Source organism: Emys orbicularis, chromosome 2 (assembly GCF_028017835.1).
Source record: "Emys orbicularis isolate rEmyOrb1 chromosome 2, rEmyOrb1.hap1, whole genome shotgun sequence".
Lineage (NCBI taxonomy): Eukaryota > Metazoa > Chordata > Testudines > Emydidae > Emys > Emys orbicularis.
The window spans coordinates 258,687,409-258,714,191 of NC_088684.1; the positions used below are offsets into that span (position 1 = coordinate 258,687,409).

At 41.5% G+C, this 26,783-nt stretch overlaps 1 protein-coding gene across 1 annotated transcript in view; it reads left to right on the top strand.

Moving 5' to 3' along the window:
• The window catches only part of LOC135873634 (macrophage mannose receptor 1-like), a 61,322-nt gene that overhangs the window by 28,759 nt on the left and 5,780 nt on the right, over positions 1–26,783 (top strand). The window contains exons 15-27 of the mRNA XM_065398276.1: positions 1,693–1,837; positions 3,928–3,963; positions 4,089–4,252; positions 5,121–5,188; positions 9,066–9,166; positions 10,295–10,428; positions 13,514–13,628; positions 16,629–16,822; positions 18,226–18,316; positions 18,734–18,966; positions 19,990–20,155; positions 21,293–21,445; positions 23,329–23,445. Coding sequence (XP_065254348.1) covers positions 1,693–1,837; positions 3,928–3,963; positions 4,089–4,252; positions 5,121–5,188; positions 9,066–9,166; positions 10,295–10,428; positions 13,514–13,628; positions 16,629–16,822; positions 18,226–18,316; positions 18,734–18,966; positions 19,990–20,155; positions 21,293–21,445; positions 23,329–23,445 — 1,717 coding nt within the window. The remainder of the gene's footprint in view (positions 1–1,692; positions 1,838–3,927; positions 3,964–4,088; positions 4,253–5,120; positions 5,189–9,065; positions 9,167–10,294; positions 10,429–13,513; positions 13,629–16,628; positions 16,823–18,225; positions 18,317–18,733; positions 18,967–19,989; positions 20,156–21,292; positions 21,446–23,328; positions 23,446–26,783) is intronic.

Consider the following 26,783-nt stretch of genomic DNA (forward strand, 5'->3'; position numbering starts at 1 on the left):
GATGTCTAATACTTATATGCTTGCTTGTTGTTGTGACCAACATCATGTTATCTGACATTTATTACAAAATTTGCAGTCATCCCCCCTCTCCCACCACTACCTTCCCAGGATATTACAGATATTACTCCTGGTTACAGACCCAAACCAAGAAAAAAATAAGTGGACCATGTCCTAAAAGACAGGCTTGGTTTGACTGCAAAAGGGCTCAAATTCCAGAGCTGTGAGCCCTTCACTAACAGCACCCTTCTACTAACCCCCAGGACGTCAGCCATAGAGAAAGGCAGCAAGAGAATTGCAGTGAAATGCAGGTGTTACCTTGGGGTGAGGAGTTGGGAGTCTGAGGAGTGGGGTCTCCGAGATAGCCATGTCCAAAAGGATTCAGGGCTTTATAAAGAATTACATACAAGAAAAGATGTTAAAATAAAAATGATTTAGGTTGCAAGGTCAAGCATTCGAAAGTAAGGAAACGCCAGATTCACAGTTGCCCACACAACCGTAAGTCTTCCCCTTTGTGCCTCTTTCCATCCTATCCCCTGAATATGGGAGGGTTCCTGTGGAAAACATGAATATTTAGTCATTCCTCATTTTCCAATGTTTGACTTTAACTTAAATACTTGTAACTTTCTTTTAAGATTCTTTGAGTGTGTTTAATTTCCAAAGGAAAAAACTATTCTATTATGTGCAACTCTAACAACCTTGCCCCATTATGCATCAGCTGATTATACACCTTCAGCAGGGATTGAACCCTGAACCTTCAGCATTGTATCACAATGCTCATTCCCAACAAAGGAAGGTGTGAGTCAGGGTGAATGCTTGTGAGATTGTTAACTTCAAGTGACAATTTCCTGAGCAGGGGCCTAGTCCCTGCTTGTTTTGGAGATGCAGGTAACTTGTCCTCACAAAGGGAGATTTTAACAATTCCCATCACTTATGGATCTAGGGAGACACTCTGCTGCTACTCTTGGAGGCAAAACACAGAAAGTGCAGATCAAGGGGAGGGGAGGTAAACATGGCTTTAAGCCATCTCTGTGCCCCCAGATGCCAGCTGTGGGGTGCTCTAATTTACAGCAGCTTTACCTGGCTGCAGACGGGCTGTTCTGCAGCTTGTAGAATCCCAGTATATCAATCAGTGCTGTGAAGAGTTCTCTCCCATCCCCAGATTGCTCCTTGTGCTGGGGCTTGCAAGGGAGGCAGCATCAGGCTGCCATTACAGCAATGTACAAGGGCAGAAGCAGGGGGAGACTCTCTACCAGTGTCTGTTTAATAGCCATGAGACAGCTCTATCATGCAGGTGGTCAAGTGAAGTTTATCCAGCACATACAGAAACACCAGCAGTGAGGCTGGCTGAAACTTGCAGCCAGAGAAGCATGTGCACTTGTCTGTTCCTACCCTGACATTGTGTTCTCAGACTGCAGACAGGATGGAAAGCTCGTCACAGCAAGAAATGCTTCATTTTACTCCCACTGAAGATAGTCTCAATCCACCAGTGGCTCACTATGCTATGCCTGAAACTATGCTCATCCTCACAAGTGTTGAGCACGTTGTTTCCACTACACTCCTGCTTTCCCAGTCCCATTGAATAAGAGACTAAATCTGTAAAACAAGCCCTGGTCACTCTGGCATGACAATGCAGAAAACAAACACCATCCCTCTTTAAGGCAAAAATAGTAACTAAGCTGTTTTCTACAACAGGTAAGGTACACAGACTGGAGAAAAAGATTAAGAAATCGGGAAGGAGACAAAGATTGTGGAGTGGTCCAAGGATACAGTTTTTCCTTATATTGGGAGTATGCATCTTGCGAAATGCTGCATGACTGGATTTGTCAGATAAAAAAAGGTAGGATTGCTTCCCCCTATAAATAAGAAAATTAAACAGATTTTTTTTTTTCTAAAAAGTCCCTTTGGTGGGCTAATTACAAATTAAAGAGGTGAGATTTTGAAAACTATACTTTACTTAAGGTTACATGCAGTTGAACATGCATATGCCTAAATAAGGCATATATATAACTGGTGAGTTTGTATATGTCCTATAGAAAGCAAATTCAATATGTGGTTGGTTAATGTTCTTTATAGGTTCATACCGTGAAAGTTAACACTATTAATAATTATGGTGTGTTCTGTGAAACATTTGTTTTTATACTTGTATAAGTCTCCCTAACAAAGGAAGGATTTCAGAAATAACCATAGATTGAGTATCCTCTTACCTCTGTGTGTGAATATTTGTATTGAGTGGCACTGGAAGCAACTGAAAACAATTGTGGATTAGATCAGAGAGTTCGGACTAATCTGTTTAGATGAGATAATATCTCTGGAACCTGATGTGCTTTTCTAATTGAAATCAAGCTTGTTTTCTTGTGTTTGGTAACACAACTGTGTCTAGTAACATTGATGAAAATATCTGGAAATACTTTGTAGTAGTTTTTAATTTTTAATTATTTTTTCTGGTACAATATATAAATAATTATGACTTGTATACTCATAGAAATTACCTGAAAAATCCACATTTATACATTTTTGAAATGTAACATTTGAGTAGTGTTTTACAAAAGGGCATGAGGGGAGGAAAATAAATTGGCTTCCTTAATTTAAATGTAGAAGGCCAAATTCTCCTTTCAGTTGTATAAGGACAACCCCTTTTGGTTGAAGGGTGTTACTCTAATGTAACGAAAGTTTGGGGGGGGGGGAGTTAAGCTTCACATAGTTAAATTGTTATCAAACTAGAACTTTGCAAAAATTTTAATGCAAAAGTTGAAGCCATTCAAAATTAGCCGGATTTCAGTGCACACTCAGATCAGAGCAGCAGGTTTGTGTTTGATTTTTCGGGCTTAGTAATCTTTTTGCCAATGTTTGATGTGAAGATTTCTTCTCTATCTGCAACATGTTGAATCTTTAGAAGCTGTCTCATTGGGTCATTTTAGACAAGTCTGGCCAGAGAGCTGTTTAGCTGAGGAGCCTAGGGAGCTGGGCAGTCTGCCAGATGGATGCTTGGACAGCTTAGGGAACCAGAGAGCCACCTGTTTGGCAGACAGGTAAGGCAGCCCAAGGAGCTGGGTAGTTGGGAAACAAGGAAGCCTCAGAGGTCAAGGAGCCAGGTGGCCAGGAGAATCAGGGAGCCCTCATGTTCACCAAGTGAGCTGCCCTGGGAGCTAGTCAGCGGGGAATAGGGCATCCAGGGACCAGCTAGCTGGGGGTTCCAGGCATACTGGGGAGCCCAGCGAGCAAGCAGCCCAGGATCCAGCAAACCAAGCAGCCAGCCACCCAGGAAAGCTGCCTCCCTACTGGGCAGGCAGCCTGGGAGCCACACAGCCCAGTAGCCTGCTAGCAGAGGGAGCCCAGCAAGCCAGGGAGCTTTGGGAGCCAGCTGGGTTGGCAGGAAATCCAGTAGCTTTGCCTGGTTTCCATCTAAAGTAACTGTCGGTGGAACAGACACATTCCCACTGGAATCAGCATTATTGCTATCATTGCTGGATGGGCACATGACAGAAATGCTCTAAGCTCCCTTGAGTAAGAAATCAAGTGCTTCTCAGAAAAGCAATGGCCAAAAGCCATGGGTATCTTGTTCCATGAGAACTGATCAATCAAAATAAATGGCTGATGATCCATATATTCACACTTCCTCTCATCTTAACAACATTCAGGCACTATGACACTGGAGTAAATTTAATGGAAAACTTATCTAGATTGTGATGAATGGGTCGCTCTGGATGTTAGATCCATTTTCTGCTGCAGTTGATAGAATTTAAACATAACCATTGAATGTGCCTACCATGATATTTTTCTGATTGAAAAGCATTAACATTGTGACGGCGTCTAAAACATCTTAATTAACACTGCATTTCTTTGCATGAAATCACTGTATAAAATAAATTTTCCTTGAAGAATATGCATGACATACCTTACACATTCAGATTTTCTCTTGTTCTGCAGGAGTATCATTAAAATCAGAACCAATTAGCAAGTATGGTAAGCTTTTTTTTTTAATTCATTTTTTTTGGGGGGGGATATTAACTCTTAGTAAAACTGCTATTGTAGAATAAATGTTTTGTGCTATAGATGTAGAATTTATGGATACATTATTTACTTTCCAGAATATCAGACCACTAAAGATGGATGGATTATATATGAAGACAAACAGTTTTTTTTCAGCAGAAATGAGGTGCCTATGGAAAAAGCCCGAGAGTTCTGCCAGAAGAATTTTGCAGATCTTGCTGTAATTGAGAGTGAAAGTGAAAGAAAGTTTCTATGGAAAACTGTAAGAAAAAACATTTATTTCAGAAATAAATAATTTAGCATACTGGGAAATAGATACTTTTGATATTATGTTTCTGAACCTTTGGAAAACACAAATTGAGACATGTTGTATTGAGGGGAGTGGAGCCGTGAATTTTTTTTTGATGATGATGATGAAATTTGCCTGCTGTTGAATTTATGAAACTTCCTCCAAAATATACCTAGTTACTTGTGAAATTGTTCACATTTGAGAAAAATGTCAACCAGGTGTGTTTGCTTGTCTATCAAGGGCCCCTTGAGCCAGTCTCACCTAGTGGAAGAAGCATAAGGCTGTGGATTCCTGGAGCTCCTGAGTTCTCTGTATGTGACTAGCCTTAGTAGTAATTTACACGAATATGACACTGGACAAACATAATTTCTGTCTCACAGCACCCCGAGTACATGGATAAATATCACTGTCCCTGTTTTAGAGATGTGGAAATTGAGGATCGGAAGTTGTTACACAATTATGCAGTATTTAGGGACCTAATTAAAGGTGGTGCTGACTGTCTGCAGTTCCTAATGACTTCAGACTTCTGTGTGAGTTGTGGGTACTCAAGACCTCTGAAAAGCAGACCACTTTTACTGAGATACCTAAATATAGATTTAGGCTCTGATTCAGGAAAATATTTAAGCATGTGATTAAATCCACCTCTATTTAGAATAGCATTTAAGTACATGCTTACCTTTAAGTTCATGATTAAATCCCATCGATTTCAATTATTGTCTTCTCTTCAGACTGTACAGTACCCACCTAATCAATTGAAAGAGAATGGCTGCTTGTTTTGCCTAAGACCTCTTTGTGACATATAAAGGAATTATTTAATTAAAACTGCATCTTCTTATTTTAGGGTATCTTTCCGCATAAGACCAGATCATATTTCATTGGTTTAACAGTGAGTCTTGATAAAAGGTTTAGGTAAGTAAATATGAACATCTAGGCTTTTAACATGTAGCAAAAAAAAATTGTATTTAGGTCATCAAAAGTGAAGGGTCTATAAATGCTACCATTTTCAAGAGTTGATGATAACTCAGTTATAGTTAGTTGTGGACTAATCTTAGCAGAAGAGTGACCATAAGTGGCTGAATAAGTGGAAAGTGCTATGGTAATCAGTTCCTTTCTGACTATATCTCTCTTAGGATAGCTATCATCTCTCCAGCTGTGCAGAATCCTGTTTAACACCGATAGACCCTGGTTGTTGGCAGGCAGGATCAAACCTGGGACCTCTGAAGCTATACTAGACGCGATAAATCGTCCCCTGCTGGATAGATCGCTGCCCGCCAATCCGGCGGGTAGTGAAGACCAGCCCTTAGTGTATGAGCCTCTACTGCATGAGCTAAAAGCCACAGATCTCTTAGCTAAGGCTGTAGCAGACTCACCAATCTCTAGATGGTCTAGGGAAGGGGTAGGGAACCTTTTTACTATCAGGGGCCAATGACCCACAGAAAAAATCAGTCACGGGCCACACACAGCCCAGCGGGGTGGGGGGGCACGGAGGCTAGGGGCTTCTCCTAGGCTCTGGGGTGGGGCCATAAATGGGTTCAGGGTGCAGGAGGGGACTTTGGGCTGGGGCAGGGGGCTGAGGTGAAGGAGGGGGTAAGGACTCCGGCTGGGGGTGCGGGCTCTAGGGTGGGACTGGGGATGAGGCATTTGAGGTGCAGGAGGGGGCTCCAGGCTGGGGCCAAGAGGTTTGGAGTGCAGGAGTGGGCTCAGGGGAGGGGATTGGGATGCAGGGGGTGGGGGGGAGGTACAGGGTCTGGGAGGGAGTTAGGGTGCGGGAGGGGGTTCTGACCTGGGGCAGGGGTTTCAGGGTGCGGGCTCTGGCCGGGCAGTACTTACCTCAGGTGGCTCCCAGGCGGGAGCAGGACTAAGGCAAGCTTCCTGCCTGCCCTGGCTCTGTGCTGTTCCCAGAAGTGTCCGGCCAGTGGGAGCTGTGGAACCGGTGCTGGGGGCGGGGGCAGCACGCGGAGCTTCCCTGATCGCCCCTGCTTCTACGGGCTGCAGGGACATGCTGGTTGCTTTCAGGAGCTGTGTGGAGCCGACCGGACTTTTAACCGGGGAAGGAGGGGCACTGAGGCTCAGGGCTTCCAGCCCGCAGTGCAGAGACTGGCAGCAGGCTGGATTAAATTAAGCAGCAGGCTGTAGGTTCCCTACCCCTGGTCTAGGGGCTACTATAGTGGAACAGAGCACCACACCAAGCAGGCATGGGTTGCATCTGCTCTCCATGATGCTTCATGTCACCTCTTTGCATCTCACTGTGCTATCAAAGCTGCCATATGTCATCATTATTTTGTCAAAGCTTTTTTCTAGTTCCTGACTTAGAATCATAGAACTGGAAGGGACCTCGAGAGGTCATCTAGTCCAGTCCCCTGCATTCAAGGGCAGGACTAAGTATTATCTAGACCATCCCTGACAGGTGTTTGTCCAACCTGCTCTTAAAAATCCCCAATGATGGAGATTCCACAACCTCCCTAGGCAATTTATTCCTGTGCTTAACCACTCTGACAGTTAGGAAGTTTTTCCTAATGTTCAACCCAAACTGCCCTTGCTGCAATTTAAACCCGTTGCTTCTTGTCCTGTCCTCAGAGGTTAAGAAGAACAGTTTTTCTCCCTCCTCCTTGTAACAACCTTTTATGTACTTGAAAACTGTTATCATGTTCCCTCTCAGTCTTCTCTTCTCCAGACTAAACAAATCCAATTTTTCAATCTTCCCTCATAGGTCATGTTTTCTAGACCTTTAATAATTTTTGTTGCTCTTCTCTGGACTTTCTCCAATTTGTCCACATCTTTCCTGAAATGTGGCACCCAGAACTGGACACAATACTCCCATTGAGGCCTAATCAGCGCGGAGTAGAACGGAAGAATGAATTCTCATGTCTTGCTTACAATACTCCTACTAATACATCCCAGAATGATGTTTTGCAAGTGTTACATTGTTGACTCATATTTAGCTTGTGGTCCACTATGACACCCAAATCCCTTTCCGCAGTACTCCTTCCTAGGCAGTCATTTCCCATTTTGTATGTGTGCAACTGATTGTTCCTTCCTAAGTGGAGTACTTTGCATTTGTCCTTATTGAATTTCATCCTATTTACTTCAGACCATTTCTCCAGTTTGACCAGATCATTTTGAATTTTAATCCTATCCTCCAAAGTATTCGCAACCCCTCCCAGCTTGGTATCATCTGCAAACTTTATAAGTGTACTCTCTCCAGAGGCGTAGCGAGCGCCCTCCGACCGGAGGGGGCCCCGCAAGGAAGGGGGCCCCTAAAAGTGGCAAAATAAACACCGCATTCCAGTTTCTGCATTGTAAGGGGCCCCGCCCGGACATATGTTCAGAGGGGGCCACCGTTTGGAGGGGGCCACGTTCTTTGTTGCTACGGCCCTGACTCTCTCTGCCATTATCTAAATCATTGATGAAGATATTGAACAGAACCAGACCCAGAACCGATACCTGTGGGACCTCACTCGTTATGCCCTTCCAGCATGACTGTGAACCACTGATAACTACTCTCTGGGAACAATTTTCCAACCGGTTATGCACCCACCTTATAGTAGCTTCATCTAGGTTGTATTTCCCTAGTTTGTTTGAGAAAGTCATGTGAGACAGTATCAAAAGCCCTACTAAAATCAAGATATACCACATCTACCACTTCCCTCCTATCCACAAGGCTTGTTACCCCGTCAAAGAAAGCTATCAGGTTGGTTTGACACAATTTGTTCTTGACAAATCCATGCTGACTATTATTTATCACCTCATCTTCTAGGTTTTTGCAAATTAATTTCTTAATTATTTGCTCCATTATCTTTTCGGGTACAGAAGTTAAGCTGACTGGTCTGTAATTTCCCGGGTTGTCCTTAATTCCCTTTTTATAGATGGGCATTATATTTGCCCTTCAACTGACATTCCATGTCTTTCTGGAATCCAGTGCAACCAGAATCTTTGAAGCCCTGAGGGTTTCATGTACTTTTCTCCTGCTGTATATATAGAGAGAGACTTTTCCCCATGCCCATCCTTTTGTTTGGCACAATTTTACATAGAAGGGATGATTTTCAGGTGCTTATGACTGATTTATCACTTAGAAAATTATTCAAAATAAGATGTTGGTTTTTCTCATTTCAGTTGACTTATTTTGGGAGTAGTTCACCTCCCACTAAAACAGAGAATGAGTGTTGGAGCACCTTAGGTTGGGGCAGCTTAGGGACTGCAGTAGAAGGGTATAAGCTGAGAGAGTTTCTACAAGTCTCTATGCAGGAACAAAGACTGAAGAGTGGTAACCTATTGAGATATTTATCTTCAGAGAGTAACAATTACAGATAAGTAGCTCATCTCATTTTTTGCTTGTGTGAAATCAATAGCAATTCACAGCTGGGAGAACAGAAAACATTTATAAAAATATATCATATCTGTTTAAGTAATTGCCATATTTGATATTCATTATTTGTATTAGAACTGCTTGAACACTGTTTCCAAATTTATTTAATGATTTCTATCAATTGATGGAAAATTATTTTTGATTTTTTTACATTATTTCCCAATCTGTAATATTTGTCTTACATAATTTATTTCAACAAAGGAATAATCAAAGTAAAGAAATAAAAATTCCTGACCTGATGCTCATGGTTTTAGCCATGTAACTCCCATTATTGCTAATGGACATCATGCACCTAAAACTGTACATAGAAATTATGAATATACCTTTTTGGATTCTTGCCAAATGATTTTTGTAATGTATTGAGGTGCCTCTTTCTAAAAGTGATTTGATTAATGATTACTGTTACATTCTTTCTTTTAGCTGGCTGGATGGAACCCCAGTGAATTACGTAGCCTGGGCTCCCAATGAACCCAATTTTGCAAATAATGATGAAAATTGTGTGATCATGATATCAACAGTAGGTAAGTGACAGGACTAGGTTTTTAGATTTTATTTTTTGTGTGTACAGAACTAAGATATCTCTTTCTGGCTTGTTTCTGGCTTGCCGCCACATCAAGTAGTCTGTTGGATCTAGTCTTTTAAAGGGCTTGTCACCACTTCTCCAGAGATAGGCTGGTGCTGGATAAGTGGGATGGGCCTACTGAAAAGCTGCCATACTGCACCTTTCATTCCTAAGCACTTTACAAATTTATATACAAAAAGCACCACTAAATGCAGAAGTCTGTAGGACTGAAGGTAAAAACCATCCAGTATGTGCAGAAGGGAGGAGCATATGTTTGCATAATAAGGGAAAAACCCTTATCTTATAAAATGCTCTATAACATTCACACAGAATAAAGAAAGTTTCAGACCTAAATTTTCCTCTCAGTTACATCAATGTAACCCAGCTGAAGTGAAGGGGCTGCATCAGTGTAAGTGAGATGAGAATCAGGCCCTCCGTTTTTAAGATGCTGTCTGAAATCCCACAGCACTCAATGTAGAATGAAGAGACTAGAAAACCCTGACTTGCCTTGAACCTCTGGCTCCAGAGAGACTTAAATATTTCAAAGCAGTTGGTTAAAATGCTAAACCATTTCCTAAAGGTGATGCTAAAAGTTCCATCTCTAATGTATATTTTTCTCTATTAAAAAAAATCTATTTAAATCTGTTTGTGCCACAGAAAATTCTTCTGTCAAACATCAAGCTATTACTTCTCAACCTGTATCCCTGGAAATTCTCCTATTCAGGCTCCATGTGAAAGAAAGCAGAATTAAGAATATTTGATATAAACAGTTTGTTCTTTTGAGTCACTTCCTTCCCCCCCCCCCTGCATTTCTTGTTCATTTTTAATTGCCCTGTCACAGGGTACTGGCCGAGTAACTAACTGTACGGAACAGCTCCTGTCAATAAATACCTATTTTTTTTGTGAACAATACATAGATTTGTACATTTTCCAAGTAGCTTAGCTGACAAATGGTTTTTAAGATGTGTATATTCTACTCTTACAGAATATAAATGCTGTTTTTAAACAAAATAGGAAGTGTCAGATTATCATTCCATTTATCAATATTATACATTCATTTACTTACTATAGTTAATTTTTTTTTCAGGTTTGTGGAATGATGTAAATTGTGGCTATCCAAGTGGTTTTATCTGTGAAAGGCACAACAGTACCATCAACTCAACATTTGCTCCTGCACCTCTAGGAGGCTGTCCAGAAACTTGGCTTTTGTTTAACAATAAGGTACGTTACAATTTACTAAATATATTTGTTATTTGGCAGAGTAGGTGAACAAAGGACATGTTTTTATGGTTAGAATATTACGTTGGACAGTGATTATCCAAGTCGGCATGCTGTTTGGCAGGCTGGGCCATTTTGGAGATATTATACCATTTTAAACCTCCAAAGCAATGAGTCTGTAGGTTGAATTACTTAAGACAGAAGTACGCTTTGCAAGTCTTTGCTGATATAACTTACACTTTCTTCCCCCCCCCCCCTGTAATTTATGTCCCATTTTAGGGACTGAAGTTATCAGTGGTCAACCTGAAAAGATAATATAAAACAGTCCTCTCAGCCAGGATAAATTAGAAAGAACACTTTGAACAATAAATATTTAATCTTCATAAAGTTTCCCAAATGGTTGGATTCAGAATGAAAGAGTAAAAATGCTAGGGTTTCAGCATAGGTTTATGTATAGCATTGGCTTGAAATTTATCTTTGATGCACCAGATGATTTATACAGATTCCTGGGATGGTGTCCTTAGCCTCTGTTTGCCAGAAGCTGGGAATAGGTGACAGGGGATGGATCACTTGATTATCACCTGTTTTGTTCATTCCCTCTGGGGCATACTGGGCTAGATGGACCTTTGGTCTGACCCAGTATAGCTGTTCTAATGTTCTTATGTTCTGTTTTCTTTCCACTCAAATGCAATCGCTACTTTACAAACCCTGTATTAGTCTTGTATTCTGAAAGTGTTAGGTGACAAAATCTAACTCTGAAATTTCAGACAGTTCAGGAGCATGAATGATCACTAGAAAGAGTCACGAGTGGCAGCATGAGAAACATTTCAGATCAGTGTATGCAGCTGTATGACCATAACCAATAAGAAGTTATATTTCTCTAGCTGTAAATTCTCTAACAATAAGGATATCACATTAGCACTGTGGGAAGAATTTATTAGTAAATAATAAAATTGAAAGTCTGTCTATACTGTATACCAAGAAATGCATGCCCGCCTCCCTCCCTCCCCCCGCCCCCCCCCAAAAAAAAACCATACAGGAAAAAGAGCATTATGTCATTGTAATTTGTCATTGTAGAGCATCATGTATACCGAACATTTACCACCCATTTTTCCCTTTTCCCCAATTTCACTTTCACTGACAGTGGTAGAGGTAGGAGAAGGAAATGTGAAAGGGGCAGAAAGATCAAGCTGTGGTCAAAGTGTTTGATTTTAAATTACTTACAGTTGCAACAGTAGGAACTGTCTCATCTTTCGGTGTTTTTGGATAGCTTATTACCTGACAGGTAGGGAGCAGATAAAGCTAGGGTCATGTGTATTCCACAGCCACAGAATTTGTTGTGAAATTCACCCCTTGCTCCAAAGTATGAGCTTTCATTTCTACCACAGTGCCAGAGAATGTAATATGGACATTGCATATGACTGCATTCTAAACAGAGAATAGGATAGATACAAGTTTGGTATCCTTCTCTCCCCCCTACACACACCCCCAACCACAAATACACTTTCAAATTATTCAAGAGGGCTATTAAATATTTTTATGTAACTGATGCATTTGGAGACCAACATTCTTTGTAACAAGACTACAGTATTTAGTCTCATCCTGATAATGCTATACAACTAATTTTTTTCTCAAAATCAATAATACAGCTCTGACAATGAATAAAACTACCAATATATCTGTATTACGTGACCCAACCATGCACCTATCATCACTGTAAAAAAACCTGGTTCAAACCAGCATCACTAAATGATAAGAGATTTACTAATCAATAATCTGAATCCCAGACTAATGATTCTGGCTAGAATCAAAGGCTACCTAGAACTAAAGGCTGCGACTAAACCAACCAGCCTAACATCCTTTAAACTGCGATTGCTGTTAAGTATCCACTAGGATGTGTTGTGCTGAACTTAAACATGGTTATCTAAGTATTGTGGTTGTTGGTCCCACTTCATCTCACCCATCTCCTACCACTGTAACCCTTCAGTTTTCCATTTTGCTTCTCCTGTTCCTCTCCCCATTCTCCTTATTCCTGTTCCCTTTCTATTTTCCTCTCCTTCAGTTTACTTCTCTCTTTACTCATTCCCCTATTTCACATCCACTCTCTCTTCCAATCCTCTATTTGAACCCCGAGTATCCTCTCACAAAAAGTCTCTACATTTCTGTAACTTAAAAAACACAGCAAGCTCTAACAATACAGCACATGTCTATCATCATCATGATCGCTTTGGGCTAAATTGGGTTCCTGTCTTATGCATGGTACAGTGTGAGCAGCGGGAGTATGTACAAGTATATGTCTTGCATAACCCACATAAAAGCTGCTCGGCCATACAAGGCGAATATGGGAAGTCTAGTCATGTCAGGAGAAGTACATTCTGTAGAGGACTATCGGAAATTACTATCCATCTAGTACAGTCAGGGAATGCCTCCAGTACTTTCCTGTTAATTGAGTTTGCCTAGTAAATATCAATTTATGACTACAAAATAAAACCTCCATTGGTACTTTTTACTCAATTTATGACTGCCAAAATAAAAGCACATTGATAATGGAACTTCTAGCATTTAGTATTCATACTGTTTTAGCTTCAGAAGAAATTTAATTTAAATTTTATAAAATACTAGAATAGAACTAAGATGCAACAGAAGAAGGCTCTTAAGAGCTGCAGAAACTGACTGGGGTTGGTTTCAGTTACACTAGAAGTCACCAGATTTAGGCTTTGCATGTGGAAAAATGATCAATATTATATCTGTTTTATTTTATTGCATTGTTTTTATATAGTAGATGGAAAGCAATCGTTTTCCTGTGAGAAGCACTTTAAAAAAATCTGCATGTTCTCCCTGTCACTGAGGGATAAGATGAACTTTAACAATAAACCTCTAAGTTGTTTGAATTGATGATGGGTTTCAGCTCAGGTTTAGCAAAATTTAAATTACAGATCCTAAAGCTTTGCTAGCCTTCCCATCCTTGCTTCCTTTCTGTGGGAAGATGAATAGCACATGAGTAATTAGTATTATTCACATATAACAGCTTCCATTTGGTTTGCACATTGAATGAAATGTCCAGTTGATTTTTCTTTTTCTTTTTCAGTGTTTCAAAATATTTGGCTCAAGTGAAAACGAGACATTGACGTGGCATGCGGCACGAATGGCTTGTATAAATTTAGGAGGAAACCTGGCTTCCATACCAAATAAAGAAGTCCAAGGTATAATGTGTGAACCCTTTGGTACTAAATGAAACATCAACCAGTTTCCATAAAACAATTATAAATGAAGGCAAAAAATAAAACTGAAGTTATACATTCTACTCTTTTTGCCTGTTGTATAAATGTAACAAAAAATTGATAAGAAATGGGCCTTGGGATCATAGGAACATAGAAACTGCCATACCAGATTAGACCAGCAGTCCATCTAATCCTGTGTCCTGTTTCTGAGACTGCCCCTGTGATAGAAGCTTCAGAGGAAAGTGCCACAAACCTCATAGTGTACAGTTATGGAATAATCCGCTCCCTCAGGAAATTACTTCCTAATCCCATCAGTTATTGGCTGGTTTTTACCCTGAAGTATGAGAGTTTATATTCATTATTACATACAAAAAACTACATTAGGTGCTCAGAAATTAGGAAATGTCAAAATTAAGGTTGCCTGAAGTCAGACTAGATGATCACAATGGTTCCTTCTGACCTTGGAATCTATCAATCTTAATTTGGCCTCCTTGTGCGCCTGCATTATGAGACAGCCTTTAATTATGTATACATGTAACCCACACACCTTTTGGGTGGGTGTTCTGTCCCATCTAGTGGCACCAAGACCACTTAAAGAGGGAGAGAAAATGAGTCTGCTCTACAACCTTTAGCTAACAGCCAGTTGGCTTTTAGCCCATGCAGTAGAGCCTCATAGACTAAGCTTCAGAGGTCCCAGGTTTGATCCCATCTGCCGACGACCAGGGTCTTGTCGGCTTTACATACACATACTGTTTTTTCCACATGATCCCTGCCTTCAGTGCACAGCCTGAGTCAGCTTCCCCCATTGTCCTCCTGATTTCCATTACTCTGCCTTCTGCCGCATTCTGTTAGTGAAAAAGCTGATTCTCAGTTTTTTACCCCCTGAAATCTGTTCCCCAAAGTTCAATTCACTGGTATTCATGAATATTTAGATAGCTGCTAGGTTGTGTGAAAATATTCACTAACAACAAAAGATTATTCTTCCAAGTATCCACACCAGAAAGTTTTTGGGTCACTATTCATTGTTCACGATTCTGCTGCCTGAAAAGTTTCATGTTGTTCAGTCAGGGAATAAAAGTGACCAATCACACACCAAGAGTAATGAACACTAGAAGTTAATAGTTCATAAACAGACCACAGTATTGTTGTGAGCTGGGTGAAACCTTGTTATGGGTTGGGTTAAAATCTCGTACAATCTATCATTTAAGAAAGTTGTAAGAGACAGGTAAGGGGGAACACCTAAAACAAGGCATAATAGTCTGCCCAGAAATGAGTACCATGAGGGTGGGGGTTCTAGTGGGTATTGTGACCAGGGTGGGAGGGTGTGTGTCAGAGAGAGAACACATACACAAATTGAAACAGACAAGAACAGAAAGAGTGGCAGAGGCAAAAAGCAAGGAAGCCAAGCAGTGTCCTGTGAGCCATAGGCACTGAAAAATTGGTGGGTGCTCTGCACCCACCGGCAGCCAAGCTCCCCACCCCAGCTCACCTTGCCTCTGCCTTCACCTCCTCCCCTGAGCACGCTGCGTCCCCACTTCTCCTCCCAGCGCTTGCCGCTGCGAAACAGCTGTTTCACGGTGTAAGAAGCTCCGAGAGGGAGGGGGAGGAGCGGGAACATGGCGTGCTCAGGGGAGGAGGCGGGGAAGAGGCGGGGCTTGGGCAGGGATTTGGGGAAGGAGTCCAATTGGGGGAGGGAGGGGGCAGAGTTGGGGTGGGGACTTTGGGGAAGGGGTTGGAATGGGGGTGGGGCAGGGGCGGGAAGGGGCAGGGAAGGGGTGGAGTTGGGGCAGGGCTAGGGGCGGGGGGGTTGAGCACCCACCAGCGCCAGCAGAAGTTGGCGCCTATGCTGTGAGCACAGTGTGACCCTGGGAAAAGCTAGAGAGAGAGAGAGAGAGAGTATGGATCTGTTGGCAAAAGAGGCTTGGGCCCGTAAACTAAGAAACTGTTCCTGGTTCCTCCTGTGTTTGGAGAAGCAGGACTTTGTACATTCCTTGTTTTTAAAAAAATGCATCAAAGAGACTAGACTCCATCAATTTCTACTTCCAACTGGAACCTCCCAAAATTTGACTAGCTGCTCAGGTCAAAAAGGGGCAGCAGTCTGAAAACATTTGGTGAATAGTAACAAATTACGCAGAAATTGGGATAGGTTTGTGAAAGATTCTGTTAACTGTAAAAAAAAAAAAAAAAAAAAAAAAAAAAAAGGGGGGGGGGGGTTACATTCATTATGAAAATTATTCAGACTGAATTATTTGACCAGCTCTTCTAATAATGCTGCATTACTCATAAAAGGTCATCAGGACTATTTTCAGTGCTGTTGCACAACAACCTCAAAACAAAACTAAAAAGGCATTGTGCATCTTATTCCTTCCACTTTTACATTGGCAATATGAACTGAGAGAAAATTTTGAGGAGGCATATTTCAGCATACTCAAAACCTGCCTTTTCGCATTGGTTTTTAAAATTAAAATGTCTTGTTTCTTATAAGTTAATGTTTGAGTAGCTTATATTCCTTACGATTTCACCACCAAACACTATATGTAAGCCATAAAATGTGACATTTAGGGTAGGTGTACACTAGAAGTGCTGTACTGGCATAGCTGCACCGATGCAGCTGCGCCACTGGAGAGTGTCTGGTGAAGATGCTCTATGCTGATGGGCGAGCCAGCATAATTACTCCCCGTCCGTGAGAGGTGGAAGCTATGTCAGTGGGAGAGCGTCTCCCGCCAACATAACACAGGCATGGACAGCGCTTCAGTCGCTGTAACTTGCGTCGCTCAGAGAGGTGTCTTTTTCACACCCCTGAGTGATGCAAGTTAGATTGACTTAAGTGATAGTGTAGACCTGCCCTTACTTTCAAGCAGGTGGGATTTTGCAGAGAAATGTTTTTACCGTGACCTCAGTTGTGGACATGTGTTCATTTTTTTCTGTCTGGAGAAAATCATGTTGAGGTTCCCTTCATTTAAAATGTTTTCTTCCTTTCAGCCTTCCTCTTCTACCATTTAAGGGAAGTCATGAGTGATCCATGGATTGGATTGAATGATATAAATAGTGACCTATCATTTCTTTGGACGGATGGAAGTGGTGTCTCTTATATAAACTGGGCCAATGGTGCACCTACGTACAGACGCACATACTCTTATTTTTATTATGGTGGTGGTGGTGATGACGATGAGGAGGTAAATCAATCATCATTAAACAGCCATGAATGGCTGTGCAACCGTAATTGAGCCACCTTGTGAATGTGCATTATGCTGCAGTTTTTAATTACATCATTATGTGCTATTTTCCCCACAGGGCTAGTTTTTGAAGAGGATGACAAAAGGCACATCCTTAGCACAAAGGCTTTTCCCTAGCCAAATTTCAAATCCCTGCTCCAAAGCATTGAGGCATTAGAACTCCTCAAAGTAAAGGCCACCAGATTTTATTTTAACATCTAGCATCAGTCTCAGAAACAGCTAATCTGTTCATGGCTGAAACTGACAACCAATATGGAAAATTTCATCCTGAATGATTAAATTCTGGCAAAGGCATAAAGCAACTGAAAATAGGGTCTTGTAACAGGAAGCATCAATCAAACTTAATTATTGGCAAGGCTGCATGCTATGTCTGCAATATGATAATAGCTACACAGCCTGGGTGCACAATAAGTGATTTTTTTTAACACTTCAAGTGCAGTTGTACCCATCTAACACACGTACAGACTAATGCTTTTAGTATGTAATTTTACTAAAATAAGTTTCAGTCTCTTCCTCTTTCCTGAAAATCCATTTTAATGATTTTTCTATACAATCAAAAGTTGGACCTAGATAGACATACAGTAGATATTCTAGTCCATCACCCTGATCCTTACAGGAGTCTTTCCTATTACAGCCGATAAGAATTATGCTTTACAAATAACATTTGTTACAAATTTAGCCTCTTTTCAGGTGAGTAAACCATCTGTGAACTCCTCATATTAATGTTTTTATTTGTAAGTACTCGCTGTCTACAACTTCGGGCACTAGACAGCCCAGAAGTTGTGAAGAGGAAATGAGGCCATAGCCATTCTCTTTCCTTCACAATAGCTAAGAAAGGGGTGGGGCAGTCTTAGAAGGAAGGTATTTGATTAATGCTGAACGTTCTGATGAGATTTAGTAGTATCTTCAGTCCGACTCCATGCTAGCAAGCTCCCATTGACACCCTTCCATTAGGAGTGGAGAAGAACAGCTGAGGTAACCAAGGATAAATGAACTGTCACCATCTGTCCTCCCAAACATTTATCACAGTGTCACCTAGTGGTGAGGAGCCAACATTGCTTCTAAAATAATCCAGAGCAACAGCAGTTTCCATATTCCAGGGAACATTGTCTGGGATTATGAACACCCAGGAGGAGTTTGTAAAAGCTTGGTAAAGTTCCAACCAAAAATTGATTTTTAGGAGCTATATTAATACTGACATTACAGTACTGAGACTTCAAATGTTGGAGGACTGAAACAATTGTAATATGCATGTCTACAGAACCTGTGGGAGAAGGAGGAGAACTTGTCTCCTGATGATTACTTTTTCTTCTGAATTTATGTTCTCCTTTTTTCCCCCTTAGAAAGACTGTGTCATTATGACAAAGGAAGAAGGGAAATGGAAAGATGAAGACTGTGAAAATGACAAAAGCTATATATGCCAAATGAATTTAAGTGAGTTCTATTTCACCAGCCTTCTAAATTTTAAAAAATCATTGAAAACTCATTATGGCTTTTTAGTTTTGCTTGTGGATTAAATTCTGGGTTTCCACATAGAACATATCACCTATTGGAAGGCATTCTGACCCTCTAAGGCCTCCAAAATTCCTTCTTGTCAAGATTCCATAGCAGATTCCACAGCTGGGTCAATCTAACTTTCTAGCGTGGACCAGGCCTATCTTTTCTGTATTCACAAACTATTCATAATTTTTCATTAATTTTAACTGAAGAATTTTCACTTATTGTTAGTGCTACACCTCTTAATTTGTGCAACAATGTAGATATTAAACATTAGTAGTACAAAGTAAATCCATGCACCTGATTTTTGGTTATGTATGTATGTATGTATTTATTTATTTAAAATTATTACAGACCCTAAATTACTTCATTCCCCAACAACAATTCCAGCCTCTGGCTTTATCCGTTATGGTGACAGTAGCTATGCAGTCATCCATTCCAAAATGAAATGGGAAGAGGCAAGAAAAAATTGCAAGGACAGATCTTCAGAACTTGCTAGTATTTTAGATATCCACAGCCATTCATTCCTATGGTTACAGATGTTAAAGTATGGAGAGCGTGTATGGATTGGTCTTAACAGCAATGTGGTAAGTGTTGGATATTATTGTACTATTACATACAAAAATAAGCTCTCGTGTTTTATATATAAATATTGGTTGCTTTCATTGTAATGGTGCTGTAAGAGCTATATTCTCAATTCACCAGAAGCATGCATGGACTTCTAGCACTCCTGTTAGAGTTCCTCAAAGACCAGATAAAGCACATGGGATGGATAGGAGGATCCACAGAGAAAGTCCTAATGGGAAATAGTAGATGGAGAGCTATAAAAACTGTGGTGGCACTCGGTGTTAAAATCAGGAACCATGGAGACAGGGTGTTGAGTGCCAAATAATTTTTACCCTCAAAATTACTTAAAATCGTAATCTAAAGAAATGATGATTAGGCAGGCTGGATTGTCCATAATTGCTTCTCTTGATAACTATCTGGTAAGTGATCCCGCATTTACTCACCTAAAGTTCTAACCATGCTTTAGAGGACAGCATTACTTCAACAAGCAAAACAATAATGAATAATTTAAGAAGATAACACCGAATGTAAATAGGCAATAAAATAAACTATGCTTAGAATAAGTTAGGCTTGGAAGAGCTGCCCAATTAATTTTTAGTTTGTGCTGCCCTCCCCAGCTTTATAAATCTCCAGAAAAATCATCTGTCCATGTAAATGTCCATCTATAAAGTCACAGCTCCAGCCTATTATATTATTTTGTCACATCCTACATTGTGCCTGCTTGTTCCTGTACATTGAAAACTCCTCAAGGAAGAGATTCTGCTATTTGTTCAACTCAGTTCATGTGTTGGACTGTGCAGTGCCTATTTTACAGTGCTAATTAAATACTGTTGGCTTTAAACAAAATAATAAAAAAGTATTACTCTCCTCATGACTCATGTGTCAGGCATTTATTCACTATTTTGATATATCAGGTATTAGAAAATGACATAAATAGAGTGTTTCTGATGAAAAGCTCAAATAACTAATGCCAGTGCAATTAAAACTACATATTGGTACCTTTGTATTGCCATTTATATTATCTTAATTTATACTGTTTTTAGACAGATGGCCATTATAAATGGGTTGATAACTGGATAATCCAATATACTAAATGGGCAACAAGAGAACCAAAAGAGAAAATAGCCTGTGTCTATCTAGACCTTGATGGAACCTGGAAGACAGCATCTTGTAATGAAAGCTACTTCTCCGTCTGTAAACAGTCAGATGGTAAGCAATTGCACGTAACAATTTAAAGAACACAAGACTTACTGTACTGGATCATGCCAGAGGTTTAACTAGTTTAGTATCCGATCTGTAGCAGTGACTGTCCCCAACAACCTGAGAGAAAGGTGCTTCAAGAATTCCACCTACCTGCCTTCAGAGTCTGGGATTCTACTTATGAGGTGGTACCTGACTTTGAAGGCTTTGGCACTTTAAAGCCTCAGTTGGTGTAAATGGGAATAGCTCCATTGACTTCAGAGGTGTTATTCTTATTTACTCCAGCTGAAGATTTGGCCCTCCATTCCTTTCCAGCCTCGAGATATTTTCCTCGTTGTATGCAATTTTCATGGGTTGCATTGGTGGTTGTGCATAAGTTAGATTGGCACTGGGCACTCATCATGACTATCCATCCAGTAACTAATTATGAAAGCTCTAGGGGGAGGTGTCCCAGCAGCAGTTGGAATGGAACACTTGGGAGAGATTCATGCCCACCTGTCAGGGGTAATAATTCTAAGAGCTGGTATGCTTCAGGCCAGCGTCACGGCAGGGAGACAAGACTCAGGCGTGGGAATCCTGTGTGATGACACCTTTAAGAAGAAGTTTTAAGGGCATGTACTTTTCCCTCACAGCACTCTTTGGGCTACACAATATATTCTCTTCCTGATGTGGGTTACAGAATAAATGGCATTGCTTTACAGTAGCTTTTGAGTTAATGCATCAGGCCATAAACCTGCTTTAATCTGCATATGCAACTCACAGTAGTGAGCCCAGCGATGTCAATAGGAGTTGCACACATGATTAAGAGCTATATTTAGCATATGGCATTCTGATAACCAGTGGTGGGCCCCATATAAGTGTCCAAACTTAATGTGACTAAATAAAGAGTGCAACTGACAATACAGCATACAGTTGCAACACCAATACTTCACCAGTTGAAGGTAGTCTCATATAAAGTGATAATGGAAATTCTAGATGGATATCAATATTTAGCTGTGACGGGGGGAGGCAGTATTTTCCTAGCATCATTCTAAGTTAGTAGTAGCTACTTGTAGCATGGTATATGTGTGCTGAGTAATTTTAAAGACTAATTTTTGGGTTATTCATAAAAAAGTACTGATTTCAAACCACATGATTTCTTCACAGTCGTGGCCCCTCCTGATCCTCCACAGCTGCCTGGAAATTGCCCTGAATCAAAAGAACTCAGATCTTGGATTCCTTTCCATGGTCACTGCTACTACATTGAATCATCAGCCATGAAAAGCTGGGCCCAAGCTTCCCTGGAATGTATTCGATTAGGTGAGTGACTTCTCTTGAGAGCAAAGACTTAATTAAGGACACAGTGTTCATTTTACAAAGTTCCTTAACTGCCAAAAACCTATTTATTAAAATGAGTTATTTTAAAAATAGAGCATACTTCTCCCCACTTATGCTTTTTGTTTTGTTTTTGCTCTTCACTCAGCTGGGGAGATGAAACTAGGCTGATATGTTTGACTTTCTCATTATAGTCGTTTTCATTGTCTGGATTTCACGCATGTGCAAAATACTATAATATTTGTGATCCCAACATATATTTATATTTATTTTTTAAAATAAAATTACAGAATAAAGAAAACACTTATCCTATGCTTTAGGAATCTTTGACAGCTTCTAAACATAGGGGGCCAGATTCATCAGTGCACTCTGTCTCCCCTCCAGATTATTCAAATCATCTGTTGAATTAGTATACTTTCCAACATAGACTTTAAAGCCAGAAGGGACCAGCTAGTCTGATCTCCTGCACATTGCAGGCCACAGAACCTCACCCACGGACTCCTGTAAAATACCCCTAACCTCTGGTTGAGTTACTGAAGTCCTCAAATCATGCTTTAAAGACTTCAAGTTACAGACAATCCACCATTTACACTAGTTTAAACCTGCAAGTGACCCTTGACCTGTGCAGCAGAGGAAAGTGAAACCCCCCCCCCAGGGTCTCTGCCAATCTGACCTGGGGGAAAATTCTTTCCCAACCCCAATACAGCCATCAGTTAGACTCTGAGCATGTGGGCAAGACCCAGCACCCAGACACCTGGGAAAGAATTCTCTGTAGTAACTCAGAGCCCTCCCCAGCTAGTGTCCCATCACCGGCCATTGGAGATATTTGCTGCTAGCAGTTGCAGATCTGCTACATGCCATTGTAGGCAGTCTCATCATAACATCCCCTCCATAAACTGATCCTCAACATGAAATCCAGATCTTCAGATTTTAATATTTCTTAAGATCATGCTGAGATGCAAAAGCAAAGCAGGGACAGTAGGGAGAGAGAGTTACACAAGGGGGACAGTCCCCTTTCCCCTTTAATTAGGAACAATATCTCCCCCAGTTGGTTCAGTTTTGGCCTTTCTCTCACAGCTGAGGAGTCTTCCCCTTCATCTGCATATGCTCCCCACCTGGCTGGCTCTCAGTGTCAGGGGCCAGCCAGTAGCGGAGCCAGTATCCTAGTAACCTAGTGAGCGTAGCTGGCCCTGAAGGAAGCTGTCTGACTAAGCCACCCGATTGGCTGCAGGAGTCAGCTAGCTAATACTTAAGTTCAGCAGCAGTCCAGTGGCTGCTCAATGTGCTCCTGACCTGCAGCTATGCTTGCCCATGCCCCAGGATCCCACTCTGTCCCCCTGACTGTGACTCTAGATAACCCTTTGGCTTTGGCTTCTGACAGTGACTCGAGTTAACTCTCTAGCTTCAACTTTGGCTTCAGACTCTTGTGTCCAACTCTTGGTTACCCCTTCTAACTACAACTTTGACTCAGGCTTTGGCTTCTGACTCCCAGTTCTGACCTGTGGCTTTGCTCCAAGACTGTGCCCCAGCTGCATTCAGCTCTACCTGTAGGCCAGACTGTTGTTTCAGCCATCAGGCCAGACACCCACAACTTGGTCACGGACGCTCAAGGCTGTGGGCTCCAGGAGGAAGGAGCATTAGCTGTTGCTGTGTTGAGAAACCTAGTTGTGACTCAGCACATTCAACTGCCATGATTAGCTGCCTCTCCCCCAGGAGGCAGAGGAAGGAATGGAGGAGGCAGCCAATCAGAAGGCATTGTGCAAAAGTCTCAAAGATAAAATTAATTGCTATTATAGTTGTGAAGGGGCAGGTCATTATATTAGTTACTCTCCTTGATTATGGTTATTTGTTTTGTTAATGCTTTCCAGATGCTACTTTGGTTTCAGTAGAAGATTTGGCTGAATCCAACTTTCTGACACACAGGATACAGGCTCTTGAAAGCAAAACACAAGGTTTTTGGACAGGAATGTACAGAAATGTGGATGGTAATTTTATTTTACTGTCAATATTTAAATTAATAAATATTTGTCAATAAATGAAATCTGAGGAATAATTTTATCCCTTGATGCACGGTTCTGCTGATGGTTTAAGTAGGACTGTATGTCTTTTAGTCTCTAATGTCAGTGGGTTGACCCTAGACATTCTCTACAGTGACCTTGTTCTCAGAGGCCACCAAAGGTATCAGATAACCCACCAGAAATGAAGTGTGAGGGAAGACCTACTAGATCACAGGTGTCTTCAGGTGAATCTGATTGCATTGTGAAATCTTTCTGAAATCACACATCATTGCTATACAAGAGGAAAAGAAGAGATTTTTTTTGTCTCTGATATAGACTCCATAAAATCTTGGTCAGCAAATTTTGTTTTGAGTTGTGCATAGGCTGTTTAACCAAAGAGATCTCTGTCTGGTTGCTGGTTCCAATCCCTCCCATTAAGACACATTTCTAGATAGTCTGAAAAGGAAATTGTTCATAATTGGGCTGATGTATCCACCTTTTTGGTAGAGCTGTATTTTGAGTGCAAGTGCAAGGCCTTCTCTGGTTGAGTTCCAATTAGTGTTGCTCACCAGGATACTGGAGGTGTTGGGAAAACTTCAGACTTCAAGGTGTGTGTTAGACTTCCTGGCTAGTGCAGGCCAGGAGGGAAGCACTGTATCCAATATTGATGGGGATTGTGAGTGTTTCTGTTAAGGAAAGTATGCCACAGATTTGAAGAAAGCCTACATATACTTTTCAGTTATTAAATCCTTGCTTGACTTTGGCAATTTTACCAGTCATTTAGCAGCTTCCAGCCTTCCCTGCTTGAGTAAGGTGACTGAGAAAATGTCTGTATGCCTCAGATCTCCTTGATCCTTGTAAATCTAGTAATGGTCCTGGATTTGAACAAAAACCACAGTTGTTACAGTGATCAATGTTCTCTGCCTAGTGATGGTCAGTGATCAGGTGCTTACACTGCTATTAGTTCTGTCAGTTGCCTTCAATACCATTGATCATAAGGTGTTGACACTTCTGCAGCTGTATGCTGGGGTTCATGGGGCTACCCTTGGAGTCGCTACATTACTTCTTGTCAGAGGGTTGTCTTGAAAATTGCCCATCAGCCCCAATGCCGCTGTGACGGGTTGGATCACAGAAACCCCCTTGGGAGCTGCCACCCAATGTGCAAAGACTACCCCTGCTTCTGTTTTCCCTGCCAGCTCAGGACTCCAGCACCCCGTCTCGCTGAGCCAGACACTCCAGTCTGCTCTAACAAAGACTCAGGGTCTGAATCACTTGTCCCAAAGCTGCAAGTTTACCTGAAAACCAGCTCACAGGAGTGTGCTTGTCTTTAGCACTCAGATGCCCAACTCCCAATGGGGTCTAAACCCAGATAAATCCGTTTTACCCTGCATAAAGTTTATGCAGGGCAAACTCATAAATTGTTCGCCCTCTATAACACTGATAGAGAGATATGCACAGTTGTTTGCTCCCCCAGGTATTAATACATACTCTGAGTAAATTACTAAATAAAAAGTGATTTTATTAAATACAGACAGTAGGATTTAAGTGGTTCAAAGTAGTAACAGACAGAACAAAGTAAGTCACAAGCAAAATAAAATAAAATGCGCAAATCTATGCCTAATCAAACTAAATACAGATAATCTCACCCTCAGAGATGCTTTAGTAAGTTTTTCTCAGACTGGACACCTTCCAGGCCTGGGCACAATTCTTTCCCCTGGTACAGCTTTTGTTCCAGCTTAGGTGTTATCTAGGGGATTCTCCATGATGGCTCCTCTCTCCCTCTCAGTTCTCTTCCACCCCTTTATATCTTTTGCATAAGGCGGGAACCCTTTGTTCCTCTGGGTTCCCACCCCCTCCCCTCACTGGAAAAGCACCAGGTTAAAGATGGATTCCAGTTCAGGTGACATGATCACATGTCACTGCAAGACTTCATTACTCACTTGCCAGCACACACATATACAGGGAGACTCACAGGTAAACAGCCATCTGCAGACAATGGGAGTCATCAAGATTCCAAACCATCATTAATGGCCCACACTTTACATAATTACAATAGGCCCTCAGAGTTACATTTTATATTTCTAGTTTTAGATACAAGAGTGGTACATTTCTACAAATAGGATGATCACACTCAGTAGCTTATGAGCTTTGTAATGATACCTTACAAGAGACCTTTTGCACAAAGCATATCCCATTTGCATTATAGTCACTTATTATCAAATTTTTTATAAAACTATCCCAGTTACATTATATTCACTTATTATGTTTTTATAAAACCATGTAGACTGCACAACGTCACACCCTCCTCCTGAACTTACTGCCAGAGACTTGGACACTGACCATGGCGGAGGCAGTATACCTAAAATTCGTTTTTGGGCTCCCCTACTGGGCAGACACTCCTGTGTCCCCCAAAAGGGAAAGAGACCCTGACCCAGCTGTAGGCTCACAGCTACCAGCTATGAGGGACCTTTCGCTGGCCAGCAAAATCCCCCCCCTTTCACTCAGGTTGGGTTTGCTTCCAGCTAGAGTCCTTGGGGTTTGTTCCCACCGCAGCAGTCACCAGGACCCCAACTTCCAGCTCCAGGATACATGTCTCTGTGCACCTCTTCCACTCCATTACAGCCAGGTCATGCTTCTGGGTCTTACTTGCTTTGTCTCTTAAGTCCAGGCTGGTGGGCAGCCTTTTCTTTTTCCAGGTCAGCCTTTTTCCAGGCAAATTGTACATCAATTTCCATTTGTTTTCCCTTGAGACCATCACTTGATGAGCTGGGATACCACAGAGAACACCCTCCTGCCAGAACAGGCACCCCTCCCCTCCTGTCTTGCTAGGTTAGACACTCCAGTCAGCTTTAGCACAGACAGAGGTTGGGCCACACCCATCTGCAGTTCACTGAAACTGAGATGTACTCAGCTCAGGGGATTCTTAGTTAACCAAGACTTTCACAGTGCCCAGCGTTCAGCTTTTCTGGGCAATTTGTACCCTGTGCAGTTTTAATTTCTTCTGAACTTCCGTCTTACTTATTTTGCTTCCTTTTCTGTCCCTACTTCCCTTTCCCGAAATAAGCAAACAGAAAATAACAAATCAGTAACTACTTTGTCTGTTCTCCAGCCACCACACTTAAAACTCACTTAAAATCACTACCAGTATCTCAAAGCAATCAGCTGTGCACAGATCCTGCTCGACTACGCCACTGTGACGGGTTGGATCACAGAAACCCCCTTGGGAGCTGCCACCCAATGTGCAAAGACTACCCCTGCTTCTGTTTTCCCTGCCAGCTCAGGACTCCAGCACCCCGTCTCGCTGAGCCAGACACTCCAGTCTGCTC